At 56.9% G+C, this 23,892-nt stretch overlaps 2 protein-coding genes across 3 annotated transcripts; one reads left to right on the plus strand and one right to left on the minus strand.

Annotated features, from left to right (window-relative positions):
- The first annotated feature begins 1,226 nt into the window (after nt 1-1,226).
- On the plus strand, nt 1,227-18,117 carry ANKRD52 (ankyrin repeat domain 52). Of its 2 annotated transcripts, none has more exons than XM_037030290.1 (28): nt 1,227-1,370; nt 1,693-1,776; nt 2,233-2,311; nt 2,509-2,579; nt 3,624-3,824; nt 4,533-4,620; nt 4,750-4,892; nt 5,131-5,343; nt 5,619-5,697; nt 6,031-6,145; nt 6,326-6,408; nt 6,513-6,630; nt 6,836-6,904; nt 7,090-7,230; nt 7,308-7,388; nt 8,494-8,623; nt 8,824-8,895; nt 9,163-9,364; nt 9,578-9,665; nt 9,742-9,859; nt 10,288-10,507; nt 10,688-10,775; nt 10,882-10,965; nt 11,078-11,223; nt 11,442-11,524; nt 11,741-11,823; nt 12,007-12,098; nt 12,529-18,117. In XM_037030290.1, the coding sequence occupies exons 1-28, from the start codon at nt 1,344-1,346 to the stop codon at nt 12,777-12,779; spliced, it is 3,249 nt and encodes a 1,082-aa protein (XP_036886185.1). In that variant the 5' UTR covers nt 1,227-1,343; the 3' UTR covers nt 12,780-18,117. The 2 variants fall into 2 exon arrangements, with proteins under 2 accessions (XP_036886185.1, XP_036886186.1); XM_037030291.1 differs by having other exon boundaries at nt 1,228-1,370; nt 8,512-8,623.
- SLC39A5 (solute carrier family 39 member 5) lies at nt 18,078-23,810 on the minus strand. Its single transcript, XM_037030292.1, has 11 exons — nt 23,090-23,810; nt 22,400-22,754; nt 21,716-21,899; nt 20,565-20,727; nt 20,229-20,398; nt 19,875-20,015; nt 19,406-19,502; nt 19,155-19,325; nt 18,879-18,959; nt 18,580-18,770; nt 18,078-18,336 (listed from the first exon to the last, which is right to left on the minus strand). Exons 2-11 carry the CDS (start codon nt 22,681-22,683, stop codon nt 18,193-18,195), a joined length of 1,626 nt encoding a protein of 541 aa, XP_036886187.1. The 5' UTR covers nt 22,684-22,754; nt 23,090-23,810; the 3' UTR covers nt 18,078-18,192.
- Nucleotides 23,811-23,892: the final 82 nt, after the last annotated feature.

Genomic DNA, 23,892 nt, shown 5'->3' on the forward strand with positions numbered 1-23,892 from the left:
CCAGTGTATTGTGTATTTTCCCAATAGGAATCAAGATATTGAAAGCAGTGAGGGTTACAGATTGTTGGAGGGCAAGGAAGGACTTTTTAATCTATGCCTTGACAGGGGGCCAACTGCTACCCTTCCTCCTAAATGTGTTCCCTTCTTAGAAGATGTTAATTGAGTTGCTGAACTCTGAACAGGACCCTGAGTCACCTTTTATAAATTGTACCAATTTTTCTTTCCAAGAAGATTTGACTTATTTATTTTTAGAGAGATGGGACGGGAGGGGAGGAAGAGAGGGAAAGAAACGTTCAGGTGCAAGAGATACATTGACTGGTTCGTCGGATGCCTCTCATACGCCCAGAACCGGGGACCTGGCCCACAACCAAGCAAGTGCCCTAGTCCGGGAATCAAATCAACGACCTTTCGGTTCGCAGGCCGACACTCAGTCCACTGTGCCATACCAACCAGGGCCCAGTCTTTCAATTTCCACTTATCTTCTTCTCTCTTTTTCCCTTTTTGGGCTGGGCTGCCCTGCATCCAGATCTTCCCTGATTGGCTGCTCTCTAGCCTCTCCAATGGAGGAGGAGAAGCACCCCCATCCTTTCGGGGTAGAAACCGTTGAGCCTTTTAAACCGTAGCCGCCACCCCACCACCTAAACCTGTCAATGTAGTAATTAGGGAGTCGAAAAGTGACCCTTCTGTTGGCCTTGGAGGCCTTCAGCTGTCAGCTCTTCTAGCGTCTCTGTGGGGTTTTTCTGCAGCTGGAGAGTCCTTGGGATTTCTCTCTGAAGTTTGAACACTTTTGCTATTTCCCTTCTACCCAACTCATGTCGTCAATAGTAGATTTATACGCCTGCCCTTCCTCTGAAGCTATTGTCATATATAATCCCCAGATCTCCAAGCCCCTACTTCCCCAAAGTCTGTGGGGGTTTTAGGGGTGTGTAACCGCAGACGTGAGGAGTTAGCTCTCGAGGGGTCACTGAGGTTTGGTGGGCTGCAGGGCCAATGTCCGAGTTGCCGCTGGAGTCTTGAGGGAGAACCCTGGGGCCGCCAGACTGGAGCAGGCAGCACAGCGCGGCCGGCCTGGGGAGCAGGGGAACCTACGCTCGAGAATGGAGCGACCGCAAGGCTGAACACAGAGCGCCACGGCTTCAGGCAGCGCGGCCAGCGTCCTTCGACTGGGACCAGGACGGCCGCCAGGGAGCGCTGCGGGCTCCCGCTCGCCCGCCCCCCGGTAGGCGGGGCCGCGTTCTCCCCGCAGCCGCCGCCGCAGCCGCCGCCTGGGCCGCCCCGTGTCCCCGGTGGACCAGCCGCCGCCGCCGCCGGGAGCTCGATGCGGACGGAGCCCGGGCCGGGCCATGGGGATCCTCAGCATCACGGACCAGGTCAGCCCTTCTGCCTTTTCCCGCTTCCTCCCTCCAGGGCCCGGCGCCACCGCCACGCGAGCCCGGGGATGTGCGGCCTAGGCAGGGCCTGAGCCCGGAGCTCCCGCGGCTCCCGCCCCGCCCCACGCCGCGCTCCCCTCAACCAAGCCGGTGTCCTTGGGGGACTGGTGACCGGCGGAGACACTGCGAGAGTACCCTGCAGCCAGGACCCCGGAGTGGAGCCCCTTCTGCGACGCCCCCCCTTAAACCTGGAGTACCCCCGCTCCCCCTCCCCCGCCGGTTCCGCTCCGGCCCGCTCCCTGAACGCCGGTTCTCCCTGCAGCCGCCCTTGGTCCAGGCCATCTTTAGCCGAGATGTGGAGGAAGTGCGTTCCCTCCTCTCGCAGAAGGAGAACATCAATGTGTTGGTGAGTTGAGATCAGGAAGGATGGCGAGCCGGTAATCTGGGCCCTGGTGTTCTGGACTCCTCCCCACTAATGGGGCGGCTCCGTGTCTCCTCGGTTCGGATGAGGCCGCAGCTCTTGCCACCCCGGGGTGGACGCCTGCTCCACCTTTGGGGATGGAGAGAGGTCAGCCTGGGCGCACCGACCAGCGGCTGAGTACGCCCAGAAACGGCATTCGCTTCTGAAGCGTCAGAGTCTGCAGCGCCCCCTCCCCCGTGGAAGTAGTAGGCTGTTTCCTGGGCCTCTGGGCCCTGACCCCTACTCCATCCTACCTGGGTGGTCGCTTTACCCAGGATCAGGATTTAGGAGTCCACAGCACCTTTAGGAAGAGGTTGTGGGGAAAGGCCTGGGACTCCAAGACTTGGGCTGGGAACCTGCATAGTTCATGCCCTCAGCGGCCCCTCTTTTCTGCCTTCCCAGGACCAAGAGAGGCGAACCCCACTGCATGCTGCTGCCTACGTAGGCGATGTCCCCATCCTCCAGTTGCTACTGATGTCAGGTGAAAGTGGGGAGCTGGAAGGTGTGGCACTAGGGAGGGACCTGAGGGGAGGAGCCTCTTTTTTTATCCAAGGATTATTCTCTGGTGGTTGGTCTGAGCCAGGCTACAGCGCCATCCAGATTCCCTGCCATTATGACTGGCTTCATTTCCTACCTCTTCTCCACCTCTTCTCAAAAGAGGAAATTCTATCCACACAGGTGCTAATGTCAACGCTAAGGACACACTGTGGCTGACCCCTCTTCATCGTGCTGCTGCCTCCCGAAATGAGGTACAGGCCTCCCACCTTCTTTCACCTTTCCAAAGAAGGATGAGTTCGTTGGTAAAAGGTGCAGGTTAAGGGTTGGGGAGCCTCAGTCCTCTTCCCTACAAGCTGGCCTACCCCAGGGGCAAGATCAGCCCTTGCCCCTCCCACCTCTAGAACTGGCCTGTAAGAGGGTGCTGAGTATTGCCAGCTGACGTGACATAAGGGGAGAGCTTAACTCTGGGCTGGCAGACTGCAGGGGGCCCTGCTGCCAGGCCTGTGTGACTCATCCCTCCCTGGGGGGCCACCTTGGAGTCTGATCCCCCTCTGGGCATTGAGATTCTTTTCCTTCCGTGGAAGGACAGGGGGATAGTGATCTGTTGCATCCCTGCACCTCAAGCAGCATGAAAGCCAACGGCACAGGGTCAAACATGCCTCATCAGTTGGGTCCATCAACCCTGAGGAGTGTGAAAAGCAGACCTCTCTCTTGGTTCGACAGTCACTTCCCTGGCTCTCGCCACCAGAGAAGAGGGGGACTGAGACCAGTGGGAATAGGGTGGGGGGTGATTAGGAGGGCCATTTTAGCCTGGGTTTTGGAGAGGAATCAGTATATGTTTGCTTACCTAGGTAATGACTATGATTTGGTGCCTGTGGAAGGGCCGAAGGAGGGTATTTGGGCATTAATGTTACAGGAGCATTTATCTTTGCTGGAAGTATTGCGGGATTGGGATCCTCTCTATGTGTGGACTCGCTTGGTATTGGCTATGTGTGTGGGTGGAGATTTTCAAGGTCTGGGTTAGAGAGTGCTTACTGATGGCTTAAAGAAGAGGAAGGGATCCATATTTTCCACAGCAAGGTAGGGAAGATTATAAGCTCTAAGATCCAGAAGATGGAAGCAGGTATTGAGAGGCTAGATATGCTGGCCAAATGAGAAGAGACTCTGCTGGGGAGTAGGGAGAGAGAGAGCACAGGGCCACATGTGCCATGCTGACCTATTTTTCCCTCCATTTTTCTATTGTTTTGTCTCCTTTTCTCCCTCTGTCATCTCTCTCATCCCCTGCCCCTGAACAGAAGGTGCTGGGGCTGCTGCTGGCACATTCAGCAGATGTGAATGCCCGGGACAAGCTGTGGCAGACACCATTGCATGTGGCTGCTGCCAACCGGGCCACCAAGTGTGCTGAGGCTCTGGCACCCCTGTTGAGCAGCCTCAACGTGGCTGACAGGAGTGGGCGCAGCGCCCTGCACCACGCAGTGCATAGTGGGCACCTGGAGGTGAGGACCACTTCCACTCCACATCTAGCCTAGTTCCTTCCCTTTCCTTCCTACTCATCTTCCCCGGCTTCTGGGCCCTCTGGCCTGAGGAAGAGGATCCCTGAGGGTTATCTGAGGGCTTGGGCTCAAGTACTGAATGAATGGTCACATTAGATCGAAGTCCTTGACTTGGACTCAAAGAGAGAGTAGTAAACTCTCTGGAGTTAAATGGAAAATGTTTGTATATATGCCTTTTTCTGAAGTGAGAGTCCATGAATGTCAACACACCTTTAAAGACTTTTCAAAAGAGTTTAAGAACCACCAGATCACAGGGATGTAAAGTATGGCATAGGGCATATAGTCAATAACATTGTAATAACTATGTACAGTGTCCAGTGGGTACTGGAAATATTGGGGGGAACACTTTGTAAAATATATGATTGTCTAATCACTGTACTGCACACCTGATACTAATACAAACTAATATTGGGTGTAAACTGTAATTAGAAAAAAAAAACCCACAACACCAGATCACCCGAAGAGACTCTCTCAAACTGTGTGGGATCCCCTTGGTAGTGCCTGCTTCCTGTTTCCTCTCCTTCTCCAGACTGCTCTGCTCAAGAGCAAAGACAGGCTGCCTCAACCTTTTTGAGGAGCTGAGGCTTCTACTCTTAGGTAGGTTGAGAGCCTTAACCTGGCACTGAACCGGTGTTTCCTATCCTGATACAGACAGTGAACCTGCTCCTCAATAAGGGAGCCAGCCTGAATGTCTGTGACAAAAAGGAGCGGCAGCCGCTGCACTGGGCAGCTTTTCTAGGTGAGAAAGGATTCACGGGAAGAGCAGGAATTCGATGTTTGAGATTCCTAGGGCAGGGAAGAGGGGGTTGCAGCCTTCAGAACGAGGCCCTCCACAAACCCTCCTTGAGAGCATCCTCTGTCTTCCCAGGGCATTTGGAGGTCCTGAAATTGCTGGTGGCACGGGGAGCAGATCTTGGCTGCAAGGATCGCAAGGGCTACGGGCTGCTCCATACAGCTGCTGCCAGTGGCCAGATCGAAGTGGTGAAGTACCTGCTCCGGATGGGGGCTGAGGTCAGGGTGCTGAGCCTGGGGGCTGGGGACCAAGGGCGGGGAGTTGAAGGTCAGAGTCCGTTACGGAGATACAAAGGTGTGGTTTTGGGGAGGCATTGAGGATGTGATAAGAGGGTCTGAATAATGCTTACCTTAAATAATAATGCCTTCACGATTTCTGGGATTCTCTGAGCTGTCTGTGTCAGCTTCCACTTTGTTTAAACTGATACCTCCCTTACCTCTGCCCCTGGAAATCCAGATCGATGAGCCCAACGCTTTTGGAAACACAGCTTTGCACATTGCCTGCTACCTGGGCCAGGATGCTGTGGCTATTGAGCTGGTGAATGCAGGAGCCAATGTCAACCAGCCGAATGACAAGGGCTTCACGCCACTACATGTGGCTGCAGTCTCCACCAATGGCGCTCTCTGCTTGGAGCTGCTGGTCAATAACGGGGCTGATGTTAACTACCAGGTACCTGAAGGGGTGAGGCTGAGACTAGTGGGGAGAAAAGCCTCACTCTGGGCATCCTGACCGTATCTTCCCTCTGGATCACTCTCTGGGGAATTGTCCCCTGCTTCCTGGGTTGAGCAGACCTTGCCAGGGACCTGGGAGAATGCGGGCTAAGGAGACGTCCATATGATTACACCGTCCTGAGATGCGCCCTTTAGAAGGGGAAAGGGCATTCTCTGTGCTTTACACTGAAAAGACAAACACACACAAACAAAAATCCCGCCATGTTTCCACAGAGCAAAGAAGGAAAAAGTCCTCTGCACATGGCTGCCATCCATGGCCGCTTCACCCGCTCCCAGATCCTCATCCAGAATGGTAAGGACTTGGGTGAGCCTCCCAGAGGGAGGCTTTGTGCTCCCTCTCCTTCTCCCCCAGAGAACTCATTTCTAGAAACCCTCTTTCTTACTTATATTCTACCTCCCACACCGTTTTCCAGTCAGAGTGGGCACCTGGAGCTCTGAGCCAGGCACCCAGAGAAATGGCCCTGCTCTGCCTGCCCCGTCCCCTGAGGCTTAGAAACCAGATAGCACATGTGGATGCTTTCTGGCACCTGGCACATACTAAGCACTCAAATGGTGGCTAACTAGTTAGCGTAAGTGGCCTGAGGCCTAAGGTCTGCTTCTTGACGTGTGTGCATCCCCCTCTCAGGCAGCGAGATAGACTGTGCTGACAAATTTGGGAACACGCCACTGCATGTGGCCGCTCGCTACGGACACGAGCTGCTCATCAGCACCCTAATGACCAATGGCGCGGATACTGCCCGGTGAGTCAGGGCTCCTGGCCCCACTGCTAGACCGCCTCGGGTCTGCACAGATGGCTCGAATCCAACATGGGGGCACACAGGAGCTTGCCCAAGGGAAGCTCGCCAGCTCCTAGGCTGCTAGTGGGTCACAGTAAAGAGGTCCCTCCTTGACCCAAGGACTGAGTCCCAGCTTCTCCCTAGGCGCGGCATCCACGACATGTTTCCTCTGCACTTAGCTGTCCTTTTCGGATTCTCTGACTGTTGTCGCAAGCTTCTTTCCTCAGGTATGTGCTGGCAGGGTGGGGGTTGGGCAGGTGTGTGGGGAAGCGGAGGCCTGTTCCCTCTGCTCAGGGCCCTCAGATGGGATCTGGCTGTTCCGGCCCTGCAGGTCAGCTGTACAGCATTGTGTCTTCACTCAGCAACGAGCACGTCCTTTCAGCTGGGTTTGACATTAATACACCTGACAGCCTTGGCCGCACCTGTCTTCATGCTGCTGCTTCTGGAGGGTGAGGGAGCTCTCTCTCAGGCCTGGAGAAGAGAGCTGGGCCAGGGTTGGTCCTTCCTTTCCTGCCCAGGTCTCTTGACGTCTCCCAGCGAGGTCAGCCACAGCAGGCAGGGCTGTCTAGTTCCATCCTTCCTTGGCCCCTCCCTGCTCCTGTGGCTTCTCCTTGAGGCTTTCCCTCTCTTAACCCTCACCTTTCTGCCTTTTAGGAATGTTGAATGTCTTAATTTGCTGTTGAGCAGTGGAGCTGACTTGAGGAGGAGAGACAAATTCGGAAGGTGTGTTAATGTGCATGGATACGTGTAGGGATTGTATCATGAGAGTGACAGATGACAGAGTGAGGGGTGGGGGCTGGAGTCTGAGTGAGGAGAACATTGCAGAGTGGCTTTAGCTGCACATCTGGGTGCTTTTTGGTCTGCCCCTGATTTCTTCTACCTGCCCACCCTCCTCCACTTCTCCCCAGGACCCCACTGCACTACGCAGCTGCTAACGGCAGCTACCAGTGCGCTGTCACGCTGGTGACCGCTGGGGCTGGCGTCAATGAGGCTGACTGCAAAGGCTGCTCCCCACTCCACTATGCTGCCGCCTCTGACACCTACAGGAGGTGAGACACCCACTCTGGCCCTCTCGCCCCCTCAGCTCCCCGAACTTCCCTGTGATTCCTCACTCTCCCTCCCACAGAGCGGAGCCCCACTCATCTCCCAGCCATGACGCTGAAGAGGAGGAGCCACTGAAGGAGTCCCGCAGGAAGGAGGCCTTCTTGTGAGTAGCTGGGGAGACCGCCGGGCCGTCCGCAGCCAGCAGTGTGTTTGGGGTGCTCTGAGTGTAGTCCTGGACTGAGTGTCATAGGCAGCGGCAGAGGTGTGAGGCGCAGTTTCTTCCCTTAAGGCATAAGGGGTCTCATTTTGAGAGAATTAAAAAAACCAAACACACAAAATCATTTGTTTTTTCCATAAGCATTAATTAATTACTTACTAGCTATCAAGTACTGTACTACGTACTAAAGATAAAGGATCAGTTACCCCAAGTTTCTGCTTTCTTAAAGCTAATAATCTGTTGGGAAAGACAAATAAAAGGGCCCTTATACATTCTAATGTGAGATGTTAATGATGGGAAACTGGGTATGGAGTATGTGGGAACTCTGTAGTGTGTCCACAGTTTTTCTCTAAGTATAAGACTGTTTTAAAGTAAATGGTTTATGTATTTTTAATGGGTACTTAGAACCTAGGAGGCTCAGCTTTGTGGCCTTTGGCAAGTAACTTAACTTCTCTGTGCCTCATTTTCCTCAACTATAATAAGGATAAGACTAGTATTTACCTCAGAGGATCATCACGAGGATTAAACTAATGCACAGGAAGTAATTAGAACAGTGCTTGACACATAGTGAGTGCTAAGTGTGGTGTTATCACTACAAGGACAACTACTACTAAGCAACGAGAAGGGTGCCAGGGGAGTGCAAAGGAGGGGGCGCCTCACTGGGAAAGTTAGGGACGGCTTCACGGAGCAGAGGATGCTGGGACTGGGTCTGAGATGGGTAGACTTCTTCAGATGGGCTGGGAGGAGAAGGCATTCAAGGTAGGGGGTCAGCGTGCCTGGGAGTGAGGGAAGAGTGTCAATGAGCAGAACGCTGGTAGCTGGTACTTTTGCTTTAGGTTCTCTAGGACAGCATTCAAAGGATAAAGGCGGGTATTGAAGCCAGGGTGGTTCAGGGCAGACCTGGAGGAGAAGGCTGGGTCTGGAGGTGGGGTCGAATGGGCAGGAGTTAGCCTACTCGGGTGTTGGTCAGCTAGGCCTGGAGGGGTTCTCTTGCCCCTCTGCCTCTCCCAGTACTGTGCCTTCCTGGACTGGGTCTGTCCCCACCTCACAGGCTACCTCTTGCCCCCAGCTGTCTGGAGTTCTTACTGGATAACGGTGCAGACCCCTCCCTGCGGGACAGGCAGGGCTACACAGCTGTGCACTATGCAGCTGCCTATGGCAACAGACAGAACCTCGAACTGGTACGCCTGGCGCCTGGCCCTGGTTGGGGGGGGGCAGGGGCAGGGCACCTTCGTGTTTGTGGATTCTGAAACCAAGGGATGACTGACTCCAATGAGCTCTCTAGATTCAGGGGCTCAGGGGATTCCTGTTGGTGGGGAAAAGGCTGATATTGTGGGATTTCCAGAACCTTAGCTAGCACCTGCTGTCCTGTCTGTTGCAGCTCTTAGAAATGTCCTTTAACTGCCTGGAGGATGTGGAGAGCACCATTCCAGTCAGCCCTTTGCACTTAGCTGTGAGTCTGCAACTTTTCTCCTCGCCTTCTTTGTCCTTACCTGCCCCACACGTAGGTGCATGGACTTGTGACTCAGTCCTAGCTTCCACCTTCCTGTGGGGAAGGGGCAGCAGGCAGTGGTCTGGGAAGGGGATGGGCATAGTGCAGGTTAAGAGCCTGAGGAGCCGGAGGAGCTTGTGGGGAGGCCCGCTGCTTAGAGTCTCCCCATGGGCCCCAAGAAGGAGGCAGTGTCCTGAGCTGTATCCACTGGCTGCCCACACCCCCCAGGCCTACAACGGTCACTGTGAAGCCCTGAAGACACTGGCTGAAACGCTGGTGAACCTGGATGTGAGGGACCACAAGGGCCGGACCGCGCTCTTCCTAGCCACTGAGCGAGGCTCTACTGAGTGTGTGGAGGTGCTTACAGCCCATGGCGCCTCTGCTCTCATCAAGGAGCGCAAGCGCAAATGGACGCCTCTGCACGCTGCTGGTTCGTCTACCCCTTGGGTTGCTCCCTTCTATTGCTCCGCCAGGCCTTGGAGGCTGGTCTCCTGTCCCTCACAAATGGGATTGGGGCTTGCAGTGGAGTGGCCTCAGGAGGACGGAAACTTCATGTACTGATTCGTGGCTTCCTGTCCCCCTGCCCCTTTCACCTTGCCCTGCCTCTTCTTCTGACCCTGACAAAGACCCCCTTTCCTCCTAGCTGCCTCTGGCCACACTGATTCCCTGCACTTGCTGATCGACAGTGGGGAACGAGCTGACATCACAGATGTCATGGATGCCTATGGACAGTGAGTGTGGGTGGTAGCGGTGTGCGGGGTTTTCCCGTCCCTGCCAGGCCCTTACCTTTCTCCTCCCCCTCTGCAGAACCCCACTGATGCTGGCCATCATGAATGGCCACGTGGACTGTGTACATCTGCTGCTAGAGAAAGGATCCACAGCTGATGCTGCTGACCTCCGGGGCCGCACTGCCCTCCACCGTGGGGTGAGTGAGCTCCTGGGTGGGGCCGTTCATAGGTGGGCCTGGACGTGGGGGCACGGGACCCACTAGCAGTAGGACTTCAGGTCGTCTAACTGTGGCCCAAGGCTGTGTGCCCAGGGTCTTACTGGGCTTCACTGTGTTTGTTCCATGGAAGCACTTGACCCCGCAGCTGATCTTCTTGATGACCTAGCCTTGTAATCACATACAGCCACCTGCTCACCATCCAGACGCTGCCCCAGGGCACCTATCCCATTCGATAATGATGCCATTACCCCATCCTTCTCCACCATCACCAGTCCTAATGCTGCCCCCTTGGCCCACAGGATCGGAGTCCTGGGTGTGGCTCTTACTCCTGGACCAATCGGGTGCCTGGCCATGGGAAAGGGAGCGGCTCCTCATCCTCTTGCCCCACCCCCATGTATCACCCGCAGGCAGTGACTGGCTGTGAGGACTGCCTGGCTGCCCTGCTGGACCACGACGCATTTGTGCTGTGCCGAGACTTCAAGGGCCGCACACCCATTCACCTGGCCTCGGCCTGTGGCCACACTGCAGTCCTTCGGACACTGCTGCAGGCTGCCCTTTCCACGGACCCCCTGGATGCCGGGGTGGACTACAGCGGATACTCGCCCATGCACTGGGCCTCCTACACTGGTAGGGCCTGGGGTCTTCGCACCATGGGCACGTGCGGAGACCAAGGGTTAGCGGGTTGGGGAGGGACCTGGGTTGGTCTGGTTCTGGAAGTGTCATGGATGTCAGGAGGTGGGACAGGGCAGGGATCAGGAAACTGGTCATCATTTTGGTCCATCACTGCTCTCCCTTCCTCATACCCAGGACATGAAGATTGTCTGGAGTTGTTACTTGAACACAGCCCATTTTCTTACCTGGAAGGAAACCCCTTCACTCCTTTGCACTGTGCAGTGTAAGTTCCTTCCTCTGCCTCCGCCCTTCTCCAGGGTCTGTGACCTGCACGCAGGGCAGGAGTCTGCTTCCCTTGCTGTTCCTACCGAACCTTCCTCTTCCCCCAGAATTAATAACCAGGACAGCACCACAGAGATGCTGCTGGGAGCTCTGGGTGCCAAGATTGTGAACAGCCGAGATGCCAAAGGACGGTGAGTGACAGGCAGAAGGTGTAGGGAGAAGCCTGAATTGCCTCTCTGGCTACCTCTCTGCTCAGGCAGAAGAGCCTTCCCTGTCTCACAGCACCTGATCCCCGCTCTGCAGGACCCCTCTTCACGCCGCTGCCTTCGCGGACAACGTCTCTGGGCTCCGGATGCTGCTGCAGCATCAGGCCGAGGTGAATGCCACTGACCACACAGGCCGCACCGCGCTCATGACAGCAGCCGAGCACGGACAGACAGCTGCCGTGGGTGCGTAGGAGCCTTGTGTGGAGGGAGGGGCTTCCTTGGGGTTTTTGTAAGGTGGGCCAGCCCTGCTTGTGGGCTTGAGGAAGGGGAGGCATGTCTGGGTGTGTCGCCCTCTGGAGATGGGGTGTGCACAGTTTATGCAGACAGAGGGCGAAGAGCCACGATGGCTGCCACGCTCGGGGGAAGGCATCATTTTCTCTCTGTCTCCTTTTCCCTTGTAGAATTTCTGCTGTATCGAGGGAAGGCAGACCTTACTGTGCTGGATGAGAACAAGAATACTGCCCTCCACTTGGCTTGTAGCAAGGTACTGCCTGGAGTGGAGGCGGTGAGGCGGCAGAGGCCGGCTGGGGCTGGCTGAGGGGCTGGGCTGCCTTGATGGGATAGGCTGTGGTGGGAGTCAGGAATCGCCAACCTGCCCAATGGTGGCGTAGCTCGTGGCCTCGCTGCTGCCCTTCCCGACTCCTCTGTGGCCAGTCATGCTTTACTTTACAAGTCTCCCCTCTCTGTTCCTCTCCCTCAGGGCCATGAGAAATGTGCCCTCTTGATTCTGGCAGAAACCCAAGACCTTGGCCTTATCAACGCTACCAACAGCGCACTGCAGATGTGAGTGCCCAGGGAAGGGGCTCCGGGCTGGGGGCAGCAGGTGGGTGCAGGCAGAGCCATCTGCATGCCAGGGGCTCACTGGGGCTCACGGTGTGTGTTCAGTGCCCTGCTGCTCTGGCTGGAGGTGGCAGGGCAGCTTGGCATGCACTGATTTCATGCTCCTTCTCTTTCCTTTCTCCCAAGGCCACTCCACATTGCTGCCCGGAATGGTCTAGCTTCTGTGGTGCAGGCCCTGCTGAGTCGTGGGGCCACAGTGCTGGCTGTGGATGAAGAAGGTGGGTGGGGTCAGGAGGCCCCCTCCCCTCCCAGGTTTGGGGTCAGGGACATTCTTTAGGAGGTGACTTCTTAAACTTGCTGTAAACTGGATTTTCTTCCCAAGGGAACTCTTCAGAGCAGGGACCCACACCAGTACACTAGGGCCTCCGGGGGAGGTCTGCTGAAACTAGGTGGAGCCAGCAGGCTCCTCAGGAGAAGCCTGCCACACCCCTTAGCATCCAGTTCCCTGTGCTCCGCCACTAGCTCCACACTTCCCAGTCTGTCTGCCTGTCAAGTCCTTGGGTCCTCGTGACCCTTGACTTCCGGCCCTAATGGGTGCTTGCCTGCTTTGGCTCCCTCCACAGATAAGAGAGCTCAGGGCCTGGGGCAGGGTGAGTGGGGACCCAGGGATACAGGACCCTGTGTCTTAGTTCTCTCCCTTGCCTGCAGGTCACACCCCAGCACTGGCCTGCGCCCCCAACAAAGATGTGGCAGACTGCCTGGCCTTGATCCTTTCCACCATGAAGCCTTTCCCACCCAAGGACGCCGTCAGTCCTTTCAGCTTCAGCCTGCTCAAGAACTGCGGTATTGCAGCAGCCAAGACGGTGGGTGGCTGCGGGGCCCTGCCCCACGGGGCCTCCTGCCCCTACAGCCAGGAGCGGCACGGCGCCATTGGGTTAGACGGCTGCTACTCTGAGTAGCCCCCTCCAGTGTCCCTCTCCCTGCCGGTGGCTTGATATCTTATTCTATTTATTTAGAAAAAGTCTATACATTTAGGGCACTTTAAAGGAGAACACGACTGGGTTTGGGAGCGGAGGGCGGGGAAGCACTGGGGAGCTCACCCCTTTGCCGCACCATCCTGGCCTGGCAGGGGTCTGGGACTGACGGGGAGCACCCCAGGCCCTTGGTACCCCCAGGGCAGCCCCTTCTGCCAAGTGTCCCAAAATGATTGCTAAATGCCTGGCTCCCCCTCTCTTTTACCCCGTCTTTCAGTTCCCCCTTCTGCTGCCAGCTCCCCCAACTCTTCCCTCCGATGCTCCTCTCTGTGTCCTCCCGCCCCTGCCCTCCTGCCAGGCAGATCTCCTTCTCTTCTTCCATGCCCATCACTGCCTCCCTGCTCGGCCGGCTCCTCCATCCCCGCAGCAGTGAGAAGCCTTAATTTCTGGTACTGTGTGAGCACTCTGGGGGCATCCCCCTCCCCCTTCAGGGGCAGCTAGTGGACGAGTGGGGAGGGTATTTAGCACTGGGGCCTGGAGCTTTTCTCCCCCTTCTATACCCCATCACCCCTAAAGTTCAAATGCAAAACACTTGAAGCAGCAACTACTGTACCTGGGCCCCAATCCTGCACTCTCCCCTGGCACCTCATATGCAAATCAAGGGCTGGTTCTGCCCCCACAGCCTACCCTCCCGCTTCCCTTTCTCTCCTGGCCTGGCCCCCTAACCACGCACTTTAACCTTGCTTTTTTCTTTTAACTTCTGGGAGGGCAGAGCCTCTGGCCGTTCCCTCCCTGGCTCTCCCGTCCCTTAACTTTGAGGCTTGTCATGAATTTTTAAGTAAGCATTTTATCCGTTAGGGGAAGAAACAGATTAATTTCCTGCCCATTTCAAAACCACAGCCCTAGTATGTCCTTTGTGTTTCAGGCATGTGTTTGCGTGTGTGGAGGGAGGGACTGTGTTCTTCCCCCCGTGCCCCGCAGCCCTGGACTTCCCTTGCTCCATGTCTGCTGCTTCCTTCCCTTGTGTCCGAGAGTGCCCACCTCTGCCAGTCACTCCTGACCTGAAGCCAAAGACGGTGGGAGCGGCAGGGCAGACTAGGGGCAGAGGCTGCTCCGGAGCCGGGCTTCCCCTCTGGTGTGAGGATGAAGCTCTGACCCAAGGAGCACCCGACAGGTGGAGGCTGGGCCCCGGCCTTCCCAGCAGCAGGGAGAGAGGGGTTTGAGCTTGGGGCCGCACCGAGAAGATTCCTCAAAGTCGCATCCCAAAAGCCAGACTGGGCTGGAGTGAGGAGGGGGCAGTATTTTTCTCTAAATGTAGCATTGAATTTGGCCCTGGTCCCTTCAAAAGCCCTGTCCATCCATCTCCTAGCGAAGCCTCCTAGACAGCCGGACCCGCTCCCGCAGCCCGGTGTTCCCTCGCTCACACTCGATACCTCAGCCAGGGGCCAAGACACAGAACTTGAACAGAGGTCATGCCCCCTCCACCCTCACAGCGCATCCTTGCCCAGTCTGGCTGCTGTCAGTATTGTCCCCTGAGAACTGGATGGGCTTCGTTTACACAGTAGAGGGTCTCCCCCTCCCAGGGGACCCCTCATTCTCCCGCCCCCTCTCATGCTTGCTTTATTCAGTCTTACACGGATTTCAGTTGTGGCCCCTGCAAGTCTTGCCACCCTTGCCAAGGGTGGGCTGAGGGGAGTGGGGGCATCCCAGGGCCCCTCCTTCCCTAGCAGATACCCTTAACCATACCTCATGCTGGTTCCCTGGTGCCTGGAGTGTTTGTCCAGGTCCTTACTCTTTGTCGTGGTCCCTTTTCCTTCCTTCTCTCTCTCTCTCTCTTCCCCTAACCCTCAGTTCCTAAACCATTTCAAAGCTTCCAAATGACCATTATTGGTGAGAAGGATTGTGCAGCTTTTAGTTTTTGTTTTTGTTTTCAAAGCCAAAGGGCCTTGTGACGCCCCTCTTGCCCACTTCCCTCCACACCCTGTCCTCCCCTGTGCGACAATCAATGTGACCTCTCTTAAGGGCTGCAGCCCCCCACTCCCACCCTGCTGGTTCTGCAGAGCTCGCCCCAACTTTAATTCTCCTGAATGTTCCCATCCCACCCCATCCCTCTCATTTTGGTGCTGGGAATTAGGTGGGGGGTGGGGCAGGGGAGAAGGGAGCGGGGTCCTGCAGAGAAGACGCAGGGTGTCAGTCGTGTTCTCCTTTATCAGCGTTCGGCGATGACAGGAAGAGCCGGAGTGTTTGTCGGGGCCGTTGTGTTGCTAGATGAGATTTCTGGTGGCTGCCTGCGCGCTCCCCGCTGCCCTCCGGCGCACGTCGGCAGCGCTGGGCATGCGGCGGGCATCCTCTGGCCTCCTCCTGTGGCTGCGAGGAGGCCAGAGGACCGGCAGTCCCCTCTCCTATGCCAAAGGAAATCCCACACCCCGCCCCCAGTTCTCCAGCCCCTAGTGTTTTTTGAAGCATTTTGACCATTCTCATGGCCACTGCATATTTATTTTAATGTTAAGATTTTTTTAAACCTCTGACTTAAACGGGTGTGGAGAAGTAAAACAGGCAGAATGCCCCCCAACCTTCAGGGGTAGGGTGGGGAGGAAACCTCTCCTACCCTTCACCACCCTCTCCCCTCCTCCCTTCCCCCCGCAGCTCTAAAGCACTTGCTTCAAGTAATAAGCACTTTTGAGAAAAGGCCTATTTTAAGTGAGGACCTGGGAGCAGCCCCAGGTCCCAGCAAAGGAGACAGAGCGAGGGCTACAGAGGAGACAGGGAAACAGACACAGACGTGTAAATCGGAGGGCGAGATGAAAAGAGCCAGTTTTTAGTTTCTGATTTTGGGGGGACGTGTTTCTGACTGGGCAGTGGCTTTGGTAGGGTTGTGTATTATCCTTCAGAAAAACAAATGGCACAAACTTTGGGTCCCGGGATGGACCAACAGACCCAGGTCACTGCCACTGTCCAGCTGAGACGGATGGGCCACCTCCCCCGCCCCCGGCCCCCTGAGCCATAGGACTGCTGAAAACCACTGAATGTACAGCCCGGGTTGGGGTGGGGAGCAGCCCCTGGGGGAGGGGCTTCTCCTTTTGTTTGGTGCTGTGGGGGGTGGGAGAGATGGGACTGAGGGACTGCCACCCCACTTAGACGCGTGCTCCTTGGGGTGGAGGGGTGGAGGGGTGGAGGAGGGCCCGCCTCCCTCCCCAGCCCCAGCCATGGCCCCTCTTCCCTTCTCATCCCTATCCGTTTTGACTGTAAGTCCAGCTCACCTTTGCCTTCAATATGTAACCAAAGGAAAACTCAATACTGTTTCCACCGCTGTTTGCCCACCTGAGCACCTTCTTCCTCCCCGGACCTAGAAGGGGAGAAGAGGCTGGGGGCATGGGGGTTGTGGGGCCAGAGTGAACGGTTCTACAGTTGTACCCCCAAAACCTCTGGGGTCTTGGAAGGGGCCCTGAGAGGTGGGGGGGCAGGCTGGAGGGGCTGGGAGCAGGCACACTCTGGATCTCATGCACACTCGTGTTTCTCCATTTGAATGACTCCAGTGGCTGTGCTCCAGCAGGGAGGCCCCTTCCTCCTTCCCTCCCCACCATTCCTCACCCTCTCCAGGCCCCCAGTGTTTGTCCCCGGCCTCCCCTTCCCACCGCAAAGGAAAATAGCCTTACAGACCCTAGCCCAGAAGCCCTCCTCCTGGTGCAAACCAGTGTGGGGCCCCGTCCTGCCTAGTTTGAACCCTACCTTGTAAGAAGGAGGGAGAAGGAGCAAAGCAGCCCCTTCCCCCGATCTGGTGGCTCCAGTCCTCTGCAGCCTTGCCCCACGATAGGCAAGGGTGGAGGCGAGGAATCTTTGAGGACCAAGCCCAGTGGTCTGGGAAGAGGGAGGTGGAGAAGGAAGGGTCTGACTCGAGGACTCCCTCCTCCTGACCCGACCCCTAGAGAAGCGACCAAATCCCAGAGATGGGAGGAAGCTGGGGTGGGAGGGTCTGCTCTATGAACTACTTGAAGGTACTGATTCCGAGGCTGCTGTTGCCCACTTAAGTGTGAGGGGGACACTGTCACTGCATCCAGGAGGGCAGAGGGTGGCGGGTGACAGAGGATCCGCCCTTGGCCCATGCTCACTCCTGCGAGGCCCCTTCCCTGGGGAGCCTGACTTTGCCCCCCGGGGACTTTGGGGAGAGCCTTCTCCTCCATCTCCATCCCTCACCGTGGGCACCCTCTCCAATTGCACTAAAGTAGCTGTTGTGCCAGTCTTACCCCCACACCAGGGTGGGGTCTCTGCTTCCAGTCCTTTCTCTCCCCTTGCCTCTGCTCCCATCCCGGACAATCTCCTTGTTCCCTGTATTCCTGGATAGCTCAGCTTTGTGTGTGTGCGTTTAGGGGTGGGTGGGTTCCGGCTGGAGTGGGCTTGGTAGGGATTTGGGAAGGGCTAGGAGAAAGAGGGAGGATGAAGCCTCCTACCCCCTTCCTCAACTCCAAGCCAGAGAAGCCTGGGAGGGAGGGTGCCGACTCTTGCTGCTGTGTGTCTTGCAGATGTGCCAAAATGGGATTGGGGGGGGGGGGCATGGGAGGGGAGGGTGCCTGGCAGAGTGGCCCCCAGGGTGGCTCTCTCAAAGCAATACAGTTCCTCCTGCCTGGGGGATGGCAAGACAGGGGAGAGGGTTGGGTTGGGGACCTGGGGGTTCCCTGTGTACAGCTGTGTATATTCAGGGGTGTTCTCTGTCCGGTTCCCGCTGCGGGCGTCTATGTGCGTGTGATCCTCCCCTTCCCCATGCCCTGCATGACCTGTGATGCTGCAGACACCACCATCCTGTGTGCAGGGGTGTGTTGGGGGCACCGAGGGGCGTGTTCCATGTCCCGTTGCACCCTCCACCCTGTGACCCATGTACTCGGTTGTAGGAAGTAAAGAGAACTGAGCACAATTCACTGGATTCTAGTTGAATCTTTCTCTAAGCAATCTTCCCCTTCCTGCCCTTCTCCCTGCCCTGGATCCACCTGTGGTGCTAGCGTTGGGGTCGGGGGTGTTTGATGCTGGTGGTCAGCAATAACGGGCAGATCTGCCCAGATGCCTGTATCCCCAGGGTGCTGAGGGCAGCAGGAAAAAGTGGGGACCTCAGTGCATTGCCCCATCCCTCTCACTCCTCCCTGGGCTAAAGCACAATGCCTCCCCTGCAGACTGACGCACCCGTCCCCTCCAGGCCCCTACTCTCGTCCCCCGACCTGCTTTGAGCCCCCTCCCACCACATCCTGGTTTTCTATGCTGTTTTGGTGCGAGTACAACTGTCATAGTCATGGCTTGGGGATGGGTTCTGTTTATTAAACTCCTGTTGCTCCTACTGGCCCTGTGTCCCGCCTCCATTCCTGTGGTTGGGGGGAAGGAAGAGCAAGCAGGCAGCCTTCCCCCGCCCCCGTCAGCCATCAGAGGGCGGGGCCCACAGCCGCTCCTCCAGCAGGGCGATGGCGAGCATGAGGCTGCCCCCCAGGAGCAGCCCCAGCCCCTGCAGCAGCACCTCAAGCGCAGGCAGGGGCTCCGGAGGACGCAGCAGAGCGGGCAGCTGGAAGGGAAGAAGTACATCAGGGTCCTGCCCTCGTCTCTGTCCCGGAAACAAAGCCTGAGAGGAGGGTATCTGGGAGTGTCTGCAGTCCCTGCCCCAACTCTCTCGGGCCCTCGTTTCTCAGACCAAGGGCCTGTGGCCCTGCACCTTCTGGGGGGCCTGTGGTGGCTGTGGAGGGACTGATACTTCCCTTTTCTCAATGGCCCCCCTCCCTCAGTTTCTCTGCCCTGCCCCACACCTCACCATGTCCACGAGGGCCACGTAGAGGAAGACCCCAGCAGTGGCCCCAAACACCCAGGGAGTGAGGGGCACAGGGCCCAGACTGAGCCCAACTCCCAGGGCTGCACCCCCTAGCCCTAGAACTCCAGACACCAGGCTCAGCAGCAGCAACCGCCGAAAGGGAAACCCTGCCCGGAGCAACATGGCAAAGTCACCTGTTGGGAGGAGAGGACAGGGTAGGAGGGAGTGAGTTGGTGCTGCCCCTCGCCGGCATTACCTGCCAGCCTCCAGGTTCCACCCCAACACCACTCTGCCACTCCTACCCAGTTCGTGGGGCAGCTCGTGGCAGAACACTGCCAGGGTGGTGCTGAGGCCGCTGGAGAAGCCATGAGAGAAGGCAGCACCTGGGGGTGGCGGCACTGGAAGTGGGCAGTCTGGAAGGAAGCTCTCCCCTGGGGCCGGGCCCACCTTCCCTCCATGATCCCCTGATCCCCTGATCCCCTGATCCCCTGATCCCCTGATCCCCTGATCCCCACGTCCTGGTTGCCCTCTCCTAGTTCCAGCCTGTACCTGCCTCCCTCCGCCCCCTCCCTTCACACCTATGGCCAGCCCATCAGTGAGGTTGTGCAGACCATCTCCCAGGAGGACCATCCATGTAATACTGGTGTCACTGCCACCCCGGTGCCCGTGACTGTGGCCTTGGTGCCCAGAAGGGGCTGGGGCTGGTAGGGGCTGGCTGTCCTGCTCGCTGCAGCCCAGAGCCCCTGGCTCTGCAGGAAGAAAGACAAGGACAGTGTTGGTGGCTGCAAATGAAACTGGGAGCCTGCTCTTCATCGTCTCCTCTGGTCACCTGTTGCAGCTGGTAGAGGCTGAAGTGCCATCCCGCTGCCGTCTTCTGGGTCCAGGTGTGGTGTTCTGAGGTCCTTTCTTTTCCGCCTGCAGCACCTCTAAAAGAGGAGGGTACCCCTCCTGGTGGAGGAGGCAGCAACACCAGGGGCTAAGGAGAGACCAGGCTACCGGCTGGGAAAATGAACGCCTGGTTCTGTTTCTGGCACTTGGGGGTGTTTTTTGGCTTCTACTCTCTTCCCAGGTTGGCACCTCCCTGCTGTTGCCTTGAACTCAGAAGCAGAAGCCATTGGGCCAGACAGAGTCCTGAGTCTCAGCTGAGGGAGCCCTACCCATTCCCCATTAGCAGTCAGGGCCACAGTCAGGCAAATGGTGGAGCCTGGAGCACACTCGGCCCCTCACCTCCCGGTCCATGTGGCCAGTGCTTGGGTAGGACTCTGGTCTCAGCAGGAGGGGAAAAGGGAGTCACTCACTGGCCTTAGCTTTTGGTGCCGCAAAATCCCTAGCACGTTCTCCAGCAAGAAGAGCAGGAAGAGACCGCCAAGCACTGACAGCCCTGGACCCAGGTCTTCCTCTGGTCGCCCACTAGGTCCGGCATGGTGCCCTCCTTGTGCCTGACAGAGAGGAGGTTAGGACAGGTCCCCAAAAGCCCTGCACCCCGCAACATCCTCCTCCTGGGTGGGAGGTGGCAAGCCTTCACTTAAACGTTCTACTAGATGGCAGGCTGTGGGCTGACAGAGGTGGAGGGGATATCCTACTGGGAACATCTCAGGTGTGAGGGGCTGTTGCCGAAGGGGGTAGGGGAACGAGGAAGGGGCTCCACGTACATGTGGCAGCAGGTGTAGCAGCGCATCCCCACAAAGAGTGCCCACAGCCAGGGCCCCCAGGAAGCCCAGCAGGGGCCGCAATAGACGAGATCCAAGGAGCCGCAGCAGCACCAGGGAGAGGGGAGCAGGGAGGCTGAGCAGCAGGACTGCCAGGGCGCTGTGAACCAGGGCTGGGGAGAATCAGGGGTTGAAGTCAGGCCAGGGCTGGGGGGAGGGGCTCAAAGCCAAAGATACACTGCAAAGGGAGGCAGAACCCCAGTGAACCCCCTTCCTTGGCTTGGAGCCCACTCCCTACCAGGACTCAGGGTGCCCTACCAGCCACTCTCACCCACTGACCAGACAGTAGATCCCCTGGTGGGGTTGGAACTGGGGCTTGGATGCAGACTCGGCTGTCGATCTGATAAAGCAGGGCTGGGCACAGCAGAGCAAACTGACGAGGAGTGAGAGGGGCAGCGGGGCTCAGGCCAAAATTGACCAGCAGCTGGGAGCCATTCAGACACTGGGGGAGTTGAGTTGGGAGTCACACACTGCACCGAGACGCAGACCTGCCCTTAGAGCACCTGGACCACTGGGTCTCTCCCCGGCCCCTGTGCATTGGGGACTGCACATAGGTACATGTAAGCAGTATGTGTTCATTATCAGTGACTATTTGACCCCGTACCGATGTTCAGTTCAATGCAGATTGGGTGCTGGTGAACATTGCCACCATCTCCCTCCCTCTCAAGCACCTGGTGATGTCATTGATTGGGTCAAGGATTCAGTCAGACAACTATAACTCTTCAGTCCAGATTCTTAGAAAGGAAAAGAACTTGAAATGCCACCAACCTTCCTTTCAACAGCCCTGTCATACGTTTATCCAGCCTTTGGCTTGACTACTTCCTGTTACGGGGTGCTCACTCTCGCCAGGCCCGACTCAGGGTTAGCTCTGTAGCTTTGACTGCCCTCTGGTGTATGTGGGACAAGTTCGCTATCTTTCTGGATGAAAACAGATGTCCGTTCCCTGCAGGCCCCCTCTCCAGATAACCAGCCCCACAGCCTACCCTGGGCCACTTCTCTGGTATCTTTGCTTTATCAAGTGTGTGACCACTAAGCTGGTTCTCAGCCTCCTGAGTGTGGCTGTCTGCCCTGAGCCCAGAGGGAATGTACTTTATATCAGAATAACATACCCTAATACCACAGTTGGATTTTTAAAAAGTAACTATTAAATTACTGACTCTTTCCATGGCTGGTGTGCCTCAGGGAACTGAGTGCCAGGTTGCGAACCAAAGGGTCACTGGTTCAATTCCCAGTCAGGACATATGCCTGGTTTGCAGGACAGGTACCCAGTTGGGGGCACGCGAGAGGCAACCACACACTGATGTTTCTCCTTTCTCTCTCCCTTCCTCTTTCTCTAAAAATAAATAAAATCTATTTTTTAAATTACTGACTCTATAAACATTTCATGCCATCTAAATATCGTGGTTCATTTCCCTGTTCATCAGACTCACAGCCTCATTCAGGTGGTCAGCCAGTGAATGGTCCAGCAGCAGAAGCCTGTGAAAGAGGTCCAGGCCCGAGGGGGCTGGCCCACGGGTTGGTGGTGAGGCCTTTGGCTGCTCAAGGTCGCCCCACCCCGAGGGACCCAGAGGCAGCTCTGCCCAGACATCCACATTCAGTTCGGGGTCCTGTGGCCTGGAATGGATGGGTGGGATAGAAAGTCAGATTTGCCCTTGTTCTCTGAGAAATCCCCCTCGAGAGGCTGCCAGGGAGGTTAGGGGAGAAGGGAAGACCAGCCCCTGGCTGCAGTTCCTGGGACCCAGAAACCAGTGGCATGTCAGTCCTGGGAGGATCTGAGAATTGTCTGTTACTACAGGAGTGGGGGACATGGAGTGATAGGAAGTAGGAGCTGTGGGACAGCCAAAGATGCTACAAACGGGGAGCCAAGGCAGCCTGGAGACACTGAGCACTGGGACTGAAAACGAGGGACTGAAGGGAGCAGGGTCTGGAAGAGAGAGAATTAGAAGGTGGCAGAGGTGAGGGGGGCCTTGAGGGGCTACAAGGAGTCAGGCCCCCCAAATTTGTAATCCTAGAAATCTGATTTCAGGAGCCAGAGAATTTAGACACTGGAGACAGAGCTAAGCACTGAAAAGAGCTGGGAGGTGGGATTCGGCAGTGGAGGAAGGGGTTAGTACCTGTGAGTGGAATTGTCTCCTGCAGGGGCTGCAGTGTGACCCTCGGGAGGCCCGTAGTGTCCCAGGCGCAGCCCCTGAACCTGGCCAAGCCCCAGACTGTGGAGAAGCCTGGCGAGGCCCCCTGCAGACAGCGTGCCGTTCTCCCCATACAGGCCAAACAGCTGGGCCAGGTAATGGTTCTGCTCCAGCTCAGCAGGGCCTAGGTCAGGGTCTGAGCCCCCTCCCCAGCCCACGGCCGCACACACACATATGGCAACCAGCAGATGACTCATTGGGAGCCCCATAATGAGGGGGAGCTGGTCAGAGGCTCTGGATCCAGCTTCTATTCCCCCTGGAACATCCTGAGGATTGTGCCCTGGAAGAACGAGGAGGAAGGGTCAGTGCTCCTCCTCGGCTGTGCAGTGCAGGGCCAGAGGAGACCCCTCATGCTCAGACAGCCCCCCAATCAAATCCAGCAGACGCCCCCACTCCAGCCTCCATCCTCTCTCCCTATTACCTCCTCCTGGATCAGAATCTCATTTGCCAGTTTCTAGAATGCCTCCCCTGACTCAGGGTGCTCCCCTTACCCGATCCAGAGCTGACTGTCTATTCTCTGTCTCCTAAACGCCAACCCTCAACCTTGCCCTACCTTTCTATCCCTCCTCAATCCCCAGAACCCCACCCCCACTGGTAGTATAAGAGCCCCATCACCTCAGGTCCTTGTCATGCCCCACTGTGGACACTAAGAGGTTCTTGTTAGAGAGGGGAGCCAGCTGGGCTCAGCCTCCAGGCTCCCAGGTGGAATGGAAGCCACGTCAGATGGAAGGCTGGGATGGACAAGCCCGCCCCCTCTTAGCCCACCTGCCTTGGGCGGGGTCAGGGGTGGGGCAAGAGTGGGAAGGCTCACATGGGAGAGGAGTTAATGGTTCACTGGTCTCTTGGGTGGGGGTCAAAGGTCAGTTTCTGCTCAGGGCCCCCAGAAGGGAGGGGCCACTCTCTGCCCTTGGAAAAGCCACATGGCTAAAGAGAATCTAGGCCTGGTCTTTTCTTCTAAATAATCCACCTCCTAACTCAGTTGGTACTGTTTTAGTCTTGCCCTGCACATGCCCCCACCCCACCTACCTTACATCTGGCAGTGGGCTTCATTCAGCTCCACCCCCATCCCCACATTCCCCGGGAAAGTTGGCCCCAGGTGTTCCTAAGCTGCTGAAGAAGGCGAAGAGGCAGATAAGTGGCAACCCCTCACGCATGGAAAATAAATTGTTTCTAGCAGTTCCTCACCCCAGAGAATCGGAGCCAGAACTCTGGGAATCAATGGCTAAGAAAGGGGCAGCTCTGTGGAGACGAGGGAAGAAGTATCTGGGCTCTCCTCGGATGCCCAACCTTGCTTAAGACCAGAAGCCATCTGACTGAGGCAATTGATCCAGGGGGTCGAGGTTGGTATTACCTGGCAGCAGCAGGAGGCAGAAAGGACGCCCAGAGGAAGGGGGACACAACCTTCTTGGTTACAGCTG

Source organism: Sturnira hondurensis, unplaced genomic scaffold, assembly GCF_014824575.4.
Source record: "Sturnira hondurensis isolate 20B ecotype Veracruz unplaced genomic scaffold, ASM1482457v3 Scaffold0020601, whole genome shotgun sequence".
Taxonomy (NCBI): domain Eukaryota; kingdom Metazoa; phylum Chordata; class Mammalia; order Chiroptera; family Phyllostomidae; genus Sturnira; species Sturnira hondurensis.

Coding starts and splice junctions, on each gene's coding strand:
- ANKRD52 (XM_037030290.1), top strand. CDS start 1,344: ATGGGGATCCTCAGCATCACGGACCAG. Junction 2,312..2,508: donor CCAGTTGCTACTGATGTCAG/GTGAAAGTGGGG, acceptor CTATCCACACAG/GTGCTAATGTCAACGCTAAG. Junction 4,893..5,130: donor TGCTCCGGATGGGGGCTGAG/GTCAGGGTGCTG, acceptor CTGGAAATCCAG/ATCGATGAGCCCAACGCTTT.
- SLC39A5 (XM_037030292.1), bottom strand. CDS start 22,683: ATGGGGCTCCCAATGAGTCATCTGCTGGTTGCCATATGTGTGTGTGCG. Junction 21,900..22,399: donor GGAGACAATTCCACTCACAG/GTACTAACCCCT, acceptor CATCCATTCCAG/GCCACAGGACCCCGAACTGA. Junction 20,399..20,564: donor ACCAGGGGATCTACTGTCTG/GTCAGTGGGTGA, acceptor GATTCTCCCCAG/CCCTGGTTCACAGCGCCCTG.